The sequence below is a fragment of the Artemia franciscana genome, chromosome 16 (assembly GCF_032884065.1).
Source record: "Artemia franciscana chromosome 16, ASM3288406v1, whole genome shotgun sequence".
NCBI classification, from domain to species: Eukaryota; Metazoa; Arthropoda; class Branchiopoda; order Anostraca; family Artemiidae; genus Artemia; species Artemia franciscana.
The window spans coordinates 12337604-12356987 of NC_088878.1; the positions used below are offsets into that span (position 1 = coordinate 12337604).

General features: G+C 35.1%; 1 protein-coding gene and 2 long non-coding RNA genes across 5 annotated transcripts in view; 2 read left to right on the forward strand and 1 right to left on the reverse strand.

The window, feature by feature from the left end:
- LOC136037087 (uncharacterized) overlaps nt 1-19384 on the forward strand; it is a 215806-nt gene that overhangs the window by 64080 nt on the left and 132342 nt on the right. The gene's annotated exons all lie outside the window — the stretch shown is intronic.
- LOC136037084 (uncharacterized) lies at nt 38-5913 on the forward strand. The gene is made up of 3 exons (XR_010619863.1): nt 38-165; nt 2989-3080; nt 5679-5913. It is a non-coding gene; the product is annotated as an uncharacterized LOC136037084 (long non-coding RNA).
- LOC136037083 (tyrosine-protein kinase Abl-like) overlaps nt 10443-19384 on the reverse strand; it is a 111323-nt gene continuing 102381 nt past the window's right edge. For 2 of the 3 annotated variants that reach the window (XM_065719534.1, XM_065719533.1), the window contains one exon: nt 10443-13332. In XM_065719534.1, the coding sequence (XP_065575606.1) occupies nt 11291-13332 (2042 nt within the window). In that variant the 3' untranslated portion in view covers nt 10443-11290. The remainder of the gene's footprint in view (nt 13333-19384) is intronic. The other variant, XM_065719535.1, reaches the window with a different exon arrangement.

Genomic DNA, 19384 nt, shown 5'->3' on the forward strand with positions numbered 1-19384 from the left:
TCTCTACTATAAATAATGGTTTGAATTAGGAATTTTTAGTGTGTGTGGAAAATATGCTCGGGATACGCTTAACTACTTGCTTTGTAATAATTGGAGCTATTACCGTATCAACGTTACCATTGAAAAATAAAGAAGAATATTTTTTCAACGAGCTAACAAAAGAAGGTATGTATGGTGGCTCAGATTCATTTCAGGGCAAGTTTCTGAGTTTGAAGGTTCCATAAAGGGAGGGGAATGGTAATTCCAAAAACTTATTTCAATATAAGTATGATCAAAATTTAACTTTTAGCCTCTATTTGCAAAATTATACATTCAAACAATTGCAGCAGTCATTTTAGAGAATTATTGAAGGATTTCCACACTCAGCCCCTGAAATTGTCTTGTTTATGCTACGACAATAAGAATAAAACATTCAGATAGCTATTTGCACCTTAAATAAAGGGGGGGTGGTTTCCGCAACCTCCTTCCAATTACAAATGCTATATCAAACTTTTTCAGACATTTGACAAAACGGCAAATTCAAATTCCAGCCACAAGTGTGGTTAAACGAGCCAAGCATCGCATGTTTACAGCACATACTTTACATTTACTCGAAAGATTCATAAGCTAAAACTCTAATTGTTTATATTTTTTGGTCGAAAAATTCGCATGGATAGCTGCAAAAATTGTGCCCAGAAAAATGGAGCAGTTCTTCCCCTGTCGCGGACTGATTTGTATAAATACAAGTAAAAATGGACAAACATAGACTAAACTCAGGCCAAGGGGACGTAACCTCTTAGATCCACCATCACCGCAACCCAACAGGATGCGAGATGGGATTTCTGAAAACACAAATTGAATCTGTAATTGAGATGCCTGTTTTTATTATTATTATTTTTTTTTTAATCTTTCTTGTCTGAGGTTCTATTCGGATATACTCATGTATAATATAATAAATGACTGGACTAGACCTTAAAAGTTTTACATATTTTGAAATAAATAGATTAATTGTTATGACGTGATTTGAGCTAAATGGCTGAGAATTTGCAATTGCTAAATAGTTCCAAGTTCCAGAATAAGAGGAGGAACCAATAAAGCAAACATTACTTTTCCGCCTAGCTTCGTAATTCAGAGCTTAATATTTGTCCATGAAGTCTCCTCAAAAAATAAATTCTACAAACTTATTGTACTAATACATTAAACCCATATAGCTTTATAAGTAAACATCTTATCTAAAATAATTTGATCGATACTCTATATGCATTTTTCGACAACATTCATAAAAATACTTAAAATACTGAACAAAACACCCATAAATAATTACCAACTTCTACAGCCTCCCCCCTCTCTCTCGTGGAGTTTTCTTGACAAAAAAACTGAAGACAGATCTCATCGTTGTTGCAGCGGTAGCTGCAACCTAGTAAAGAACGAACCATGGCCCATAGTAACGAATAATGAAAAACGCATTTTTTTTTAGAAAACCGGCAAACGAGAAACAATAACCACTTATGGCTAATTCAGGAACGGTAACTAGTATTTAAATTAATCTCAATAGTAAAATGTTATTTTGAAACAAATTTAATGGGATTTCGAAATATAGCCTGAAAATCTGAAACCCCTAAAATTTGCGTCAAATTAAAAAAAATGCACCATTTGGATTGCCATGGCCGAAAACCCTATACAGAAAACTTATTGTTCCCTGGCTTGAAGAACAATGGAAATGACTTTTATGCACGGATAGCACTCTTTTTTCCGCGGCTGCGAGACAATATAACATCATAGAGAATTTTTCAAGGGCCCATTTTAAGGAAAATGCCTACATTCTACGAGCTTTTGCAATTAACAAAACACAATATATAAAATAATATTAATTTTTGACATCAATAATCTAGCGCGTCTAGCCAAATTCATAGTGCTTGTTAGAGCAAGACTAGGAAAACAAGGTGCCAGGCCACGGTAAACGTATCGACACCTAAAGCAAAATATTTACTTCGATACAGCTTTCTTTCTTGTACAGAATCTACATATACGCTATTGTAAACAAAACTTTGATTTTATAAGTGTTTACGTTCAGCATTCGTTAAAACACTGTCTGTCTAATCGAGACCATCCTTGATACTCTGAAATCAAATTTCTTGGCACATCCTGAAAAAAAATACTACAACAGCGTGAGGGACACTTGAGAAAAATTTTGGCAGACAATAAAAAAAAAATATATTACGGGATTATCAGCACATTTAAATAACCATTTTTGCAATTATTCTCGATAAATATCTCCAGTCTGTTTTACATTCTGCAACAGTGTTGTCAGTTAGATTAATGGAAAGTACAATGAACTAGCAACATAATATCCTTAAAGGTAACAAAATCCTGTAAATACCAATTGCACCCGGTTGATAAAACTTACAAAAAAGGTTAAGAATACGGCATGAGACTTTACAGTCCCTACCGGCGGGTAGTCCCTACAGGTGGTCTCAAAATCTTCCGATTAATTGTAATTAATTAATATGCAAATTTTGTTCTAATTATTAGTGTGCGGAGAGCCAAGATCAAAACACCCATTAATTCAAAAACGTCCAGAAATTAAATAAAAAAACAAGTTTTTTTTTAAATGAAAGTAAGGAGCAACATTAAAACTTAAAAAACAAACAGAAATTACTCCGTATATGAAAGGGGATTTTCCTATTCAACGCCCCGCTCTTTACGCTAAAGTTTCTTACTGTTTTAAAAAATAGAGCTAAGAGTAAGTTTGGTAGTCCCTACACCTGTCCCTACAGGCGGGGTTTACAGTCCCTACCAGATTTGTGTAAAGATGGAGCAGTAAGCAGAATAGTTTGGGAGTCTATCGCCAGAGCTGGAATCCCATTGAAAAAAAATGAAACAAAATGGTGTTACAAAATATCTGTACAAACAAAGTTGATGCTAATTTAGTTTTAAGCTAAGAGATAATTTAAAATGTCTTATTCCAGTCTAAGCCGTATTTAAGGGCGTTTTTATTATTTGTTGCAGAAATTGTGACACTGACGGAAAGAGTTATTAAACGTCAAAGAACGGAAAACGCACTTGATGTAACTTCCAACCAATTGGACCAAAAATTGAAGGTATATATTTATTTTGACCATTTTAAAGTAGCATTTTTGATGGCTCCACACTAATCTTAAAAATCCACGAAGAACTGACCACTCTCTTATCGAATTTGCGTTCCTGAATGTGCTATTTTGATTCTAAAGGACTTTTTTATTTATCAGAAATGGTGTTACAATACAATTATTATTTTCTGTTACCAAATATCAACTTCTGTTTTGTTTAAAGTCAGTTTTCTATTAAAAAGATCATATACCTTCACAATAGCGGTTTGTTCTCACCATTGTTCAATGCGTAGCTGAGATAACAGCCTTCCTGAGAACGCAGTTGTCGCCATGGTCAAACAGTTCGTGGTAACGAATTGTAGTAAGGAGCGACCCCGCTCAATAGTAACCAAAACAGTAAAAAATAGAGTTTTGATACCAATAGTTACATAAAAAAATCGCATTTTAATGCTCATTTTAAATATATAAGTTTCATCAAGATTAGTCTTACCCATGAAAAGTTTCGAGCCTGAGAAAATTTGCCTCATTTTAGAAAATAGGGTGGCACACACCCTAAAAGTCATACAATCTTAACGAAAATCTCACCATCAGATTCAGCGTATCAGATAACCTTATTGTAGAAGTTTCAAGCTCCTATCTACAAAAATGTGGAATGTCGCATTTTTTGCCAGAAGACAGATCACAGATGCGGGTTTATGTGTTGTCTTTTCCCAGGGGTGATCGTATCTACTGAACGGTCCTAGAATGTCGTCAGAGGGCTCATTCTAACAGAAATCGAAAGTTCTAGTGCCCTTTTAAAGTGACCAAAAATTGGAGGGCACCTATTCCCCCTCCCACGCTCATTTTTTCCCAAAAGTTACCAGATCAAAATTCTGAGATGGCCATTTTATTCATCATAGTCGAAAAACCCAATTACTATGTCTTTGGGGAAGACTTACTCCCCCGCAGTCCTCGTGGGAGGGGCTGCAAGTTACAAACTTTGAACTGTGTTTACATATAGTAATGGTTACTGGGAAGTGTACAGATGTTTTCAGGGGGATTTTATTGGTTTAGGGGGAGAGTTGAGGGGGGGGGGGGTACGTGGGCGGATATTTCCATGGAGGAAATTCTCATGGGGGAAGAGAATTTCAATGAAGGGGGCGCAGGATTTTCTAGCATTATTTGAAAAAACAATGAAAAACTAAATATGAAAAGTTTTTTCTGCTGAAAGTAAGGAGCAGCATTAAAACTTAAAACGAACAAAAATTATTACGCATATGAAGAGTTTACTTCCTCGTAATACCTCACTCTTTACGCTAAAGTATTTTTAGTAATGTCAACTATTTATTCTACGGCCTTTGTGATTCAGAGGACATTCTTAAGGAATTGGGACAAAACTTAATCTTTAGTGTAAAGAGCGAGGTGTCGACGAGAGTTGAACCCCCTCATACACGCAATAAAAACATACGAATATAGAAGTTCGTTGCGTAAGTTAATTCTTAAGTTACGTATATTTTTTTTACCAATGAAAACATACGTAAAAGATTAAAAGTTCTAATTGCCTTTTTAAGTAATCCAAAAATTGGAGGGCAACTAGGCCTCCTCCCTCGCTCCTTTTTTCTCAAAATCTTCCGATTAATTGCAATTAATTAATATGCAAATTTCGTTCTAATTATTTATGTGCGGAGAGCCAAGATCAAAACATCCATTAATTCAAAAACGTCCAGAAATTAAATAAAAAGAAACAAGTTTTTTTTAAATGAAAGTAAGGAGCAACATTAAAACTTAAAACAAACAGAAATCACTCCGTATATGAAAGGGGCTTTTCCCCGCTCTTTACGCTAAAGTTTCTTACTGTTTTAGTAAGTAGAGTTAAGAGAAAGAGTCAAACTTTAGCGTAAAGAGCAAGGCGTTGAGGAGGAAAAGCCCCTTTTCTATACGGAGTAATTTCCGTTCGTTTTAAGTTTTAATGCTGCTCCTTACTTTCATTTAAAAAAACTTGTTTTTTTATTTAATTAAAACAATTGAGTGTATCTCGTGTTAAAAGAAAACCATTGTATTAAACACTGAAATATTCTTGTAGTGATTCTTAATCCATTTGTCACATTTTAAGAGTCGTATTTACATTTTAGGAGGTAGGTAGGCGATCCTCCCATAGTTGGAAAAGCAATTTAAAGGTCTAGCATTTCAAGATCAAAGACTAAGCGGCGTACCTTAACTGAAATCATGGGTAATCATAACAAGACTTGGGAGGAGACGGAGACAATATAAACTCCCTGAATCTTCTAGATGATTGTTTTTGATTTTTCTTTTAAAAAGCAGAATTCAATCCAAGATGCTTCACAAGAAATTCAACAGTGATTCTCCTCGTTCTAATGAATTTATAATCCTAATTATTAAAAAAAAAAGAAAAAAAAGAATAAACCATACATAAACCTGGTTAGCGTATCATAAAAGTATTAAAAAAAGTGTACCGAGTTCCCATCATCTCACTGGATACCAATCCGCCATTCTATCTTGATAACTGAAAGGGTTCATGTTATACACTCTTTGTCCACTAACAATAAGTAAGAGAATAAGAGATAAGTAAGAGAATAAGTAAGGAAGTAAGAGATTTGTTTTTTTTTTCAGAGAGCTCCAGAAAACTTTGTAAAAACCTTTGGGAAATGGACAAGACTGCAAATGACTATAGCAAATGACAATGGAACATATGATGGCAAATCGGGTTATATTTGCCAGGGAGAATGGTGCTTAGACTTGGATGATATTTCCAATTTCTGTTGCCCTTTTGGCTGACATAACTTCTGAATAAACTCACTTAAATACACATCTTTTATATCTTTTGCATTAAATACATTTTCAAATAGCTTTACGTGGCAAGTATATTAGAATATTAACAATTTACTACCTTTCACTTAGTCTTGATTAAAGACTTGAGTGTGCAAAGAAGATAATGTACACGAAACACTCGCTAAGTGACAATATCCCTATATATTTATCTACTACATCACTACTACATCTACTATTACATCTACATCTACATCTACTACTACATTTATCTACTATCTACTACATCGTCCATGAATCATAAAGGTACAAATATAAAATTCCGAATATGACACAAGAAAATACAATGAGGTCATTACAAAATTTCTGAGGAGATCAAAACAGTTACAGGTACTTTTTCTCGAAGTTATAAAGATAAAGATGAAATTAGACAAAGCAAATGCGAAAACGTACTATATGACAATATATACCTGAATTTGTTCCTTTCGTGTTTACTTGATTTAAAGAATATAGATAAATGAGCTAATTGATCACCGGTTCAGCACTGAACGTCATCAATTAATCTAGCATCGAAAACTAACCACAAGTATTTGAGTTCAACTTATCCAATGAAAATTAAACTCACAATTGGCATTTTGCCGCAAAACGATACAAATTCCAAGAAAAAATATCTGTCCTTAAAAAAAAACTAGTTTCGAAGAATATGTAGCTGAAATTTAGTTGTAGGATGACACTTCTTAAACACCATATTTTTGATATGACATATCAATAACATCTGACTTATCCACTAAATTGCTCAACGTGGTAAACGAAGTAAAAGCTTAGATCACTTGAAATATGTTGCACCTAGGATTAGGAGAATACGCCTGTGGGGGGGAGGGAGGGGTCTTCTGGATGAATGAAAAGTTCAAGCGGAAACAATGTCTTCACTTCTTCCTTTATTACACCAACTCTGGATATTTAATGCACCAAGGTTTTCTTAATTCTGACGACTTTTGACTTCTGGTTCCTAAGGGAGGGAGGGAAAAGTGTAGACCCCAAATTATATATTAAACAACGACATTTTGCCACTGTTACTTTCCAGAGTAAAATTTAACTATCGATTCCCTTTCATTTTGATAATGGCTATGTAAATATTAGAATTGAACCCCTTTTAATTTTTTTTCTTCTATTTAATCAGTTATTTCACTCACACCCTCGGTCTCCTTTCTATTTTCAACCAGATTTCTGTTTAATTTGTATTCTTATTCGGTTTTTAAATTACATGTTCATTCGCTATGCATATTCTGACTCAAAAGTAATATATAAATAACAATATATAATTAATAATATATAAACAGTAAAATGGGCTGATATATCAAAACCAGGAATGATGCGAGCTTTGCGTCTCATGCTTGACATTTCGTCAAAATTGCCTTTTCATTATTATCGATAATTTATTAATGACAAAATCTATTTAAATAAATTATTGAGGTATTAGTACAAAGAATATCTCCTAACCTTCTTCGTTTTATTCCCGTTTTTTTTTTACTTCTTAACAACTAAGCTAAAATAAAATACTAGAAGCTAAATCAAAACATTTATTCAATAGTCGAACAGTCAAAACCATACTGAAGCAACACAATAAAAAAGGAGAAACTTTATAAATATACACATTCATGATCACATTATAAAACAACATAATGGTCAAAAAGTACACAACTATTTAAAAAAAAGTGAAGAAAAACAAAGACTAGAAAAAATCAAATAACCATCCAAATATACTTATTCTTGTCAACGCTGCTCTGCCTGTTGATTCAAAGTCAAAAGGAAAAAATAGTAAAAGTCGGACAACACAGTAAGCTTCTAACTTTAGACAAGAAAAGAAATAACATGCTATTGAGAACTTGTCCAAAAATCACTTGGGAAAAACAAAACAAAACAGTTGAGCAAAGTTTCCTCTGAATTGTGTCTTCTGATTTAGTGTCTTAAGTATTTATTAACTAAATCAATATAATCATCACTAAATATCTCAAAACTTTCGGTGATACCCTGAGAGGATTATCCAAGTTATTTTGAATTATTTCCCACTCAACTAACTATTTTGATGTATTTAAAAAAAATACAGGAAAAAAAATGGTGGATTACCCATAGTGCACTCACGGGCGAATTTACAGATTTATGTATATACATTATAATAATTTGTTTTCTGTTCGCCTTTTTTTCTTAAATTGAGCCTGTTGCCTGTTGTATTTTTTTCTTTTCCTTAGTCAGTGTACAGGTTTGGACGAGGTAAGTATGGGGGAAAATCGCTTTTCCAAAAAAAAACTGTCTTTAACATTTAAAGAAATTAATTGAGCTAGATGAATGAAACTCACACATTTTTGAGAACCAATCTTCAAGTGAACCCAAAAGCTTCATTCGCTTGGCTCTACCACTTTCCTTAAAATCTAAAAGGAAATTGATGTCCCGACAGCGATTTTTACCGATTGTCCGGAAAACAATTTTTGTCCAGTAAGCGGTATGTAGGTATATGTTCGTCTATTTGTCATGTTCGTCTTATAGCTGATGTGGTACTAGCGTTTATCAATTTAACCAATTTTCTGGAAAACGATCATGTTTGTCTTATAGTTTGGCATGGTAGTGGCGTTTATGAACTCAGCCGATTGTCCAGAAAGCGGCTTTTTTCATAAAGCGATCATGTTGGTCTTTCAGTTGGTGCGGTATTAACATTTATGAATTCAACAGATTGCCCAGAAAGCGATGAAGTTTATCTTATAGCCGGTGTGGTATTAACGTTTATGAATTCATTCAATAGTCCGAAAAGCGATTTTTGTCCAGAAAGCGATCATGTACGTCTTATAGTTGGCATGGTACTAACGTTTAAAAATTCAACTAATTGTCCGGAAAGCGATGATGTTCATCTTATAGCTTGCGAAGTATTAACGTTTATGAAATTAATTAAGTTTCCTATGAAATGCATAGCGATTCTTCTGTAGCCACTTATGGGTTTGTTAGCCAGGTTTGTGTTCAAGCAGAAGAACATCTATAACAGAAATTTTCTTAAGCAAAAAATTTGAATTTCTCGTGCAAGGAGCTCACATAATCTAAGAGAAATCAAGAGGCTACCAGAGAAGAAAGGACGCATGACTAACCATCATCACAAAAAATCTAATAGAGGAATTGGATCTTCCCTCAAATGATCACGTGCATTCATTTAACTTATCTGTGACAAAAAAGCATGATTTACCTTCGAATTTCCATGTTTCTCCATATGAAAATTTAGCCTCAGTTCTGCTGTGCTATAGATCGACTTAATAAAAAAGCTAAATATACTTTTAACTCTTTGAGCCCCATATTACTAATTTACGTAAAAACGAACAGCTTTACCGATCTTGACAATTGTGAATGACAATGACAATTGACAATTTGTGAATGGCCTACTACAACCAACTTTACGAGTTTGCTCTATCGTTAAAAGTTTTTTAGCATACACCGTTAATTACAAAAATGATATAAAAAAACACATATGAAATGAAATGTATCGCTGACTAAAAGTTTGATCCATTTTTCGGTCTTCCTTTTCTGAAGCAGGGGATGGATACCGATTCATATTGGAGTATTTATTTTTAGTTCCGTTCTTCTTTTAGATTCAGGATTCTATCAAAATTTTAATAATTTTTTATGAGCATGATTTTTCTTATTTAAAGTTACACTTGGTGCATCCCTCATTCTCTTAATCTCTTTCTTTATCACAGTATTTTTTTTAACCTTCTGGGGGTTTTGTTAGTTATTTTATTTACTGGGTGGGGTTTACCTTTATGTCTTCTTTTCTACAGCCCTCAACTTTCCCAAATAAATATTGTTTCAATAATTGAAGAAAAATGATGCAGATTGGCATCCCCACAGAGGTCTAAGATCAGAAACATGCGTTCTATGTGTTCTATGGGGGAAAAGAAAAAGTAAATTTTTATATTTCTACCTTTCAATATTTCTAGGGGGTGGAGAGATAACAGACCGCTCACAGTAGGGGAATACTCTCCTCATCTTATATCCAGAATATACATAATGTATTAGATTCCTTCTAAATCAATATTTTAAAATTTGAAACTAATTTGGATAAATTTTGCACATACAGTCTTACCCAAATCAAATCTACAGACATCAATATCTAGCTTGAAAACGATAAATTCGGCAAGATCCTGGCACGCGCTATCAAATACGCAAATATTTGGACACCAAGAAAAAGACACACAAACCGGACTCAAATGTTTTGTTATTATTTTTATAATCTCAGATTACTGATCCCTTCCCTCTATTTATATACTTGTAATTTGTTACTTTGTTCCTTACTTAGATAAAACTTATATTGACATGTGGATGAGGACGATATAGAAACGGTACATCCGATATGTATTTTCATTCATAGAAATTTGCATACTAAAGAATATGAAAAATTATTACATGAGAAAAAAAGTGCTTTCAGAAAACAGTTAACATTTTCATAGTTTTATGATAAGTTCGAAAACACTAGAAAAGCAGTTCGCCACCTTTAAACGTGCTTGGTCAGAACAAACCTTTCTGTATCCGTTTTTTAAATAGAGAAAAGTCTTACTTATCGTTTTTCTGTTTTTCCATTCGTTTAAACATGTATAAAGATGAATTGAAACAATTTGTTTGTGTTTGGCCTGCTTTTATTTATTCACCTATGTTAATGCAGTCTTCCGTGCCTTGCGTTTTATTGTTTCACTTGGCTTCGCTTTTATTCCTTCTTCAGCTGTTTCTCACAGAAAAAAATCCTTCATTATAGTTAGGACACAGCACCAATCAGTAACGCTATTATCTTCATCTCAAAAACACCAATTGCAAAACACGATAAAAGAGAAAACACAAAGTTTTCAGTGAAAATTACGAAAAACTTTGTGGACTATTTCTTTGCCGTAAAATTACTCTCACCACGGAAGCATTATTGTACACAAACGTTCTTTTTAACGTTATTTCATATTGAATTTAAGTAATTTCATTGTTTTACGCTGATTTTGAAGATAACCGGTGATTTATAGAAAGGACTAATAAAACCCAGTTAAAACTACTGAAAATACACACATTAAGGGAATACAACAGATGGCTACACTAAATAGCTTATCACCAAATGTTAGGGCTTTTTAACATAAGCATTTTATACCTATAAGGTTGGCAAACAACGCATAGCAAGGTAAGTCATATAAATCTGCAAAGATTAGCTGGTCAATTATAGGGCGTGATACAAACTTCGATTTTCATGCATATAACAAAGCTAAAATTTTATCTCCATTTATTTGTCATTCTTTTATCTAAAAACAGCATTTACGACGTCACGTATAGTGTTTCTAATCTCAAAACAGCGTTTTAATGGAACATAGTATTTTAGTCTCAAAACACTATACGTAGTTTTAATGCATAAAAAAAAAAAATGAAAATTGGAATGACCCATTCTTTTATCTCTGTACAGCATTTACTACATCACGTAAAGTGTTTTTAGTTTCTGTTACCATTCGAATAACGTCGGAATGATTCCTACTCCCTAGCAACCTTACATCCTTGCCATGGCTTTCTAATCTTACTAAAAACTGCCTAAATTGGAAACGTCCATGAGGTGGAATCATATCTGCATAAGACAAACATGACGAATGTAACAGTGAGATTTTATCAGAAAGCTGCATACACTTGGAGCTGGACAGGCTATGCTCAAGTCCGCTAAGAGCCCCTTCCAGCATACTCGTAAGCTCGATAATAGAACTTTTGTCAACTTTGTCACTGTTGGATTCCTCTGATACACTTCTTGATACGGATTCTCTTTCAGTAGGAGGAAGGGTTCTCGGTAATCCAGGAGGCAGAATCGACACCTGGGATCCTGGGATAGGAGTTGCATAGATGGCAGGATATTTATTGGCAATCGGTTTGGCAGAGGAAATCGTTGGTTTGACCGGTATTACCGGTTTCTCCGTTTCATTCCCGGCGGAGGTGTTCGGAGGTGGCCAGACACGTTTTTCTAATTTAATTTTGGGCTCATCTTTTTCGAGAGGGAGTTGAGATTCACTTAGTTCACTTATGTTATTCGGCAAATCTGAATCACATCCACTTTTCTCACCATTATCTTCGGCAATACATTCTTTAGAGCCCTTCATCATATCATCCTTTTCCCACAGTTTTCTAAGGTTACTAATACTTCCGGTGCTTTTTCTCTTATCATCATCAACAGTGACAGATAATTGACTTGTATTCAAACTAGTTACGATAGAATCACAATCATTTTTTCCAGAAATTCTGTCAGCACTTGTTGATTTTGGTACGTCACCCTTTGAGTCACTTTCAGGCTGTACTTTCCGGAGTCGTGACTTGAAATCGAACACAACGGGCTCTACTGTTGCAGTCTCAGATTTTCTTGTTTCAACAGGCTTTAGTTTGGAACCAGCTCCAGCAATGATATCACCAGTGCTATTGCGACGAGTATTTTTCAGATTATCTATAAAACCCGCAGTAGATTCTAAGGGTGTTGACGGAGATTCTGGAGACTTAATGCGTTTCTGGTCAGTTTTTTCTTTGATCTCAGCAACAAGCTTGCTTTCAAGTTTCGTTTTCGAACCTCCAATAAAAGACTTGAGCATTACAGGCACTGGATTTAGAGGTGTAATCTCGTCAGCACTATGCTGTTCTTTTTTCTTAACTGAGCGCCGCAATTCGTTCTTTTTTGAGAAATCCATTTCATCCTTAAATTTCCCACCTAAGCACGGTGATGTCATTAACTCATCTTCACGTTTAGATGTTTTTTGCTCACTTTTTCGTCTAGCTCTTGGCGAGGCGACTTTTTTCTTCATATCCATGGAAGGGGGTAGATCTAAAGGAGGTGGTGGGAACTCTAACTCGGCAAGAGCCGGTGACCTACCTCTCGTCGGGCTATTTGTGAACCTATCTAGAGCTTTAGTTTTTGCTCGCTGCACTGGTGGCGAGCATGACGGTGAGGGATGAAAAAGGCGATTTTCTTGTGGTCCAGTAGAATTACTTCTAACCATAGTCGCTTGTTTAATGACAACACTTGCATGATCCTTTACAGAAGGTCGGAGTTTATCCTTTTTAGCTTCTGCTTCCAAGCTATGACCTTCAGGAGTATCAGCATTACTACCCTTGAGAGACTCGAGATAAGCACCAATCCTAGCACCCTTTGGCAGAGTACCATAGCGGCTCAGTGCCTTTCGAACATTATGTACTTCAAGGGAAGCAAGCTTTAGGGCTTTACTGGGCGAGGAGTGGGGGTTTTCTTTAAGGGATGGTGTTGGTGTAGTCTCTTTTGGGGGATAGGTTCTGCTCTTCTTTGTCTTCTCAGCAACTTTGGGGTCCTGCTTGAAGGTAGTAAAAGGCATTCGACGATTGTCCCCTGGGAGAGACCGTGTTCCGCTGTCATCAGTATCGGGCGTTTTTGGACCATAGTTATCCTCTCCATCGCTAGATGGCTGCACAATTCCAAATCCACGACTGCTTCCTAAAAAAAGGCAGCATTTACTTATTACGAATAGAAACAAAGCCTATTACATTACAAAGTCGTAAAATATTTGGACAGTCTGAAGTTAGAAAACAATCCTTACTTCATAATATGCAGAATAATTATACCTAACACAATAGACACACCAACCCACTATACTTTACCCCCATCAACCTAATGTGCAAATATGTAGCCCAAATTTGTTTCTAAAGTATTATAAATTGTTATACTTAGGTGTATTTCATTAGGATTGAGCATCAGAGAAACAGGTTCTATTTATATGAAGAAAATTAGGTCGGGGCCATATCATATAAGTACCAACCAATAGCAATAATACTAACAATTATAGGAGTCGTCTCATTACTTAGCAATAAATTGTGAATCTTATCTTTTGTTACTCCCTGAAAATGGCTAGTTGGATACACAAATCAGCTCGGAGATTTCCCATGTCCAAACAGTATCAGAAGTTTCTATATTCATGCAACAAACAATGAAGTTATTACTTAGTAGGCTCTGTTTCTAGTGAAAAGACCATCAAAATTCCAAAAATGTAAAAAAAAAAAACAAAAAAAAAAAAAAAACAAATCGAAGACTATACTACTACTTGATACGAAATTATTAAAAAGCCAATGAAAAAGAGAAGCTATGGACAAAAAGCTTGAGGAATTTACTTTCACAAAGTAGAATTTTATGCTCAGAGTTAACAAACTTCAGACATAAACTTAAACAACCAACTAAATTACTTAGTGCCCACATATATAAAAACAGCATAAATACGGAGTAAAATCGAAAAAAAGAGAAAAAATACATAAACAATGAAAAGACCTGGCAAGACGCCAGTGAGAGCATAAACACGCATAAGCCAGGTTTGAGAGTTACCTGTGCTGTAGCTGTTGCTTCGAAATTATATCAGAAATTCACAAACTACTCACAAGAATCTTTTTTTTCTTTTTTTTTAGCCCAATCTATCAGATAAAGAAGAAATTTATAAAGATATAATAATTTATGTGGATACTATTTAGTCTACCATTCTTAAGTATGGGAAAAAAGTCTATTTTTACCTATTAGGTCATAGAAAGCAGAATAAGGTTTGGCCAGAGGGAATCTTATAGACTTTCTTTGCCTATAACAATCTTTGAACGGCTAACCAGTCTTTTTTTTTAATTAATATTGGCAAGTCTAATATCACTATCGGATGAGATCTACCATGGAAAAGTTACTCCCCTTCAATATATTGAAGGGGAGTGACATCAGCACAATTATAGGTAAGAACTCAGACTTCTCTAAATTAAGTGAATGGCCAGTATCAGAAGTAAAAGTAGAGATAGTAGCAACCATTGCGGAGCAACTATTTTGGAACGGATAAGGAGTAGGTCACCTGCAAATGCAAAGCAAGGAACATGAGCAAAACCAGAAAAGCAGGTACCCAAGGTCTATAGTCAAAACACTAGCAAAACAGATATAAAAAAGGAGTTGGGAAACGACCCCTCCTTACTTTACTTCTTAGCTTTATAATAGTGCTTAGTGCATATTTTAGTTGAAAAAAATAATTTGAATACCAAAATTAAGGGAGCATACACATGCCACACAGCTATAAAGATGAAGCTGATAATAGACCAAAGAGCCAAACACTTTCTAAAGATCAAGAGCACTATTAAAAAGGGTCATTTTCCTGGCAAGAATTATCAATGAGTAAAGAAAAAAGAATTTTATACGTATGTTGAAAAGTGGCCCCATCCGAGAACCAAACTGGTTCTCACCCACAAATGTACTTTTAATTAAAGAAGGAAACATTAAAAAATCTTGCTAATATTCCAAGAGATGGTAATAGGTTTCTACAAAGAACGAACGTTCACCTACTGCGTGTTAACGACATAATAGTATTACTCCCTTAATATGGTTTGATACCTCCTATCTGCGTAAAATAACCTGAAATAGTTACCTTGAGCTGGAGGATTTATATCTCAGGATTAAGATAACGGCAAAAACTGTCATTTTAAGCCTACTATTAAGTAATTAAAAGATTTGTTGGGGAAAACTATGCTATAAGATGATCAACAGAAGATATGTTAAAGAAGTAAACGGGAATTTTTAATATTTCGTAAGATTTGGTCGTTCTGATGAAACTTTTATTTCCTATATAATCTTATCGACAACAGGATAATTTTTTTCATAATATCAAACAGTTCGTGGTAACGAACAGTAGTAAGGAGCGACCCGGCTCAATAGTAACCAAAACTCTAAAAAATTGAATTTTGATATCAATAGCTACATCAAAAGAATCTCATTTTAATGCTGATTTTAAATATATAAGTTTCATCAAGTTTAGTCTTACCCATCAAAAGTTACGAGCCTGAGAAAATTTCCCTTATTTAGGAAAATAGGGGAAAACACCCCCTAAAAGTCATAGGATTTTAACGAAAATGACACCATCAGATTCAGCGTATCAGAGAACCCTACTGTAGAAGTTTCAAGCTCCTATCTACAAAAATGTGGAATTTTGTATTTTTTGCCAGAAGACAAATCACGGGTGCGTGTTAATTTTTTTTTATTTTATTTTATTTTTTTTATTTTTTTCCCAGGGGTCATCGTATCGACCAAGTGGTCCTAGAATGTCGCAAGAGGGCTCATTCTAACGGAAATGAAAAGTTCTAGTGCCCTTTTTAAGTGACCAAAAAAATTGGAGGGCATCTAGGCCCCCTCCCACGCTCATTTTTTTCCCAAAGTCAACAGATCAAAATTTTGAGATAGCCATTTTGTTCAGCATAGTCGAAAACCATGAGAACTATGTCTTTGGGGATGACTTACTCCCCCACAATCCCTGGGGGAGGGGCTGCAAGTTACACACTTTGACCAGTGTTTACATATAGTAATGGTTATTGGGAAGTGTACAGACATTTTCAGGGGGATTTTATTTTGTTTGGGGGTGGGGCTGAGGAGAGGGGGCTATGTTGGAGGATCTTTCCTTGGAGGAATCTGTCATGGGGGAAGAAAAATTCAATGACAAGGGCGCAGGATTCTCTAGCATTACTATAAGAAAACAATGAAAAATAAACATGAAAACGTTTTTTCAAATGAAAGGAAGAAGTAGCATTGAAACTTAAAACGAACAGAGATTATTACGCATATGAGGGGTTCTACAAATACTTTAGCATAAAGAGCGAGGTATTTAGGAGGAGATAAATATCTTGCTCTTTATGCTAAAGTATTTTTAGTAATTTCAACTATTTATTCTACGGCCTTTCTGATTCAGGGGTCATTCTTAAAGAATTGGGACAAAACTTACGATTTAGTGTAAAGAGCGAGGTATTAACGAGGGTACAAACCCCCTCGTATACATAATAAAAATATAAGGTTATGAAAATTTGTTTCGTAAGTTAATTCTTAAGTTACGTATATTTTTTACTAATAAAAACGTTCGTTAAAAATTAAAAGTTCTAGTTGCCTTTTGAAGTAACCGAAAAATTGGAGGGCAACTAGGCCTCCTTCTCCACCCCTTATTTCTCGAAATCGTCTGATCAAAACTAAGAGAAAGCCATTTAGCCAAAAAAAGAATTAATATACAAATTTCATTTTAATAATTTATGTGCGGAGAGCCAAAACCAAACATGCATTAATTCAAAAACGTTCAGAAATTAAAAAAAAAACTAATTTTTTTAGCTGAAAGTAAGGAGCAACATTAAAACTTAAAACGAACAGAAATTACTCCGTATATGAAATGAGTTGTCCCCTCCGCAATCCCTCGCTCTTTACGCTAAAGTTTGACTCTTTGCCACAATTCTACTTTTTAAAACAATTAAAAGCTTTAGCGTAAAGAGCGAGGGATTGCGGAGGGGACAACTCATTTCATATACGGAGTAATTTCTGTTCGTTTTAAGTTTTAATGTCGCTCCTTACTTTCAGCTAAAAAAATTAGTTTTTTTTTATTTAATCTTACTAAAAAGAGCCAAAACATGAAGCAAAGTTAAAAACAAGAGTAAAATCTGAACCACAGGAAAATGCAAACCTTCACCCTCCACATTACAACTGCTGAACTTAGTTGTCAATAATAAAAGCAAAAACGTGAAACTAACAAGATTTACAATTGAATGAAATTATATGCTCAATTATAATATTACAAATATATGATTATACTCACAATTATATAAGTATGTACCAATAAATTAAACCGTGGATATATGGGATGCTTTTACCTCTAGAATGTTTACCTACATAGAACAAGACCCCTTCTTATTCGTAGCATGGGCCATAGTACTGATGCCTCTACAGGCATCTATGCCCTTAAGGAGGCCCTTAAGGGGTAAACTATTAGAGCTACCAGCTCCTCATAACGTTATTACTCACACCTGGGTCTGGACGCTATAGCGCACTGCCATAGTACACCTACGTAACAGGGTTAGCCTGTTACATCATTGGGAAGAGGTGTTTGTAAGGCACTAGGGAGGATTTTTCTACGTTGAGGATAACGTAATCTTCCGCGATTTAATGAATTTGTTGGGAGCGACGTCATCTATGCTAGACTTCAGGCGCCCTTGAGGGAAATCCTCACTTGTAACTGAGGAGGGAGCCCAAGTGGGTGTTACGTAATGGCGGCGCACAGGTGAGATGTATGCTATGGCAGCACACACGTGGGGTGTTGCGTAATGACGATGCACACGGGGAATGTGACGCAATCTTACACGTGGTTATTACTTAATGACCAGGGGCACACGTGGCCGTTATGTAATGACGACACACACGTGGAATGTTACGTAATGGCGGTGAAAACGGGGGGAAAGTGAAGCAATCTTACGCTTCAATGTTACGTAACGACGGGGGGCACGCATGGGTGTTAAGTAATGACAGCGCACGCGCAGGTACTATATGTAATGACGATGTACACGTGGGGTTTTACATGATTTTCTTTCAGGATTTAATTTTCTTTCAGGGCGTTTTTCTCAGGGAACCTTTATGTTCTGATGATTTTTTGTCCCCGTTAGGATTCCAAAGGGCCAATTCCATCCAATGGAACTGCACCCTAGACAGTTGGACCAGCAATCTATTTCTAGTATTATGTTTCAGGAAGTAGATTCTACGATATAACCTATTGCACGTAAGGAAAATCCCCTGTTCGTGCAAACTAGAATGATTAATGTATTACGTGTTTCCTACGACTGCAATAACTGACATGCAGGGTGGAAAATCGATTACTGAAATTTGCTTATTTTTGAAGTACACCTGCTTGTTGAGTAATGCTTTAGAGAGTGTAATCAGATAATATTGCTATCAGAGATGAAAGAAAACGAGAGCACCATTATGGCTAGAATATGATACACCTTCATACATTACCAAAAGTTTTTCGTTTAACACTTTACTACAAAGAATTTTACACTTATGTTAAGAGAATTTTTGAATGAGCATACCTATGTGCATAGGCTACAAAATACTTAAATTGTATTGGTGAAATGTATTGAAGTTTTATCCAGGACCATTAAATCTAAAGGATTTAAACTTTTGTGCATACAAATTTTATTAATAAAAAAGAAATTACAAAGCATTATCAAAACTCAGAAAAAGCAGTTAAAACTCAACAGTGGAAAAAACAAAACATGAAAAAACCTGATACAGGCTAAAATACAGGCGAAATAAACCATGAATCAAAGAATGGTAGGTCATAGAAAAAATTTCATTGGGGGGAGTTGTTATTAGAGATAAATTTAATCCATATTAAAAGCTATTTCCGAGATTTTTAATGACAATTCCGCGTTTCATTTTGCCAAGGCTATACATATTCACACCACGGTGACAATATGCGGCTCCCCCTAGCAGCAATCCCAGAGGGTGAAAGGAGGATTGCTATTAGAGATAAATTTAAGCAATATTAAGAGGTATTTCAGAGAGTTCCTAATGAAAATCCCTCATTCCTTTTAACTAAGTGTTAGATTCCACCCCCCCCCACCGCAAATAAATTCATTTCACATTTCCCACCCTAACTTTAAGGTATAGAATATACTAGTCAAAGCAATTCACGCCACCATGGCCATATGTGGCTACTCCATGCCCCCAGCGATAC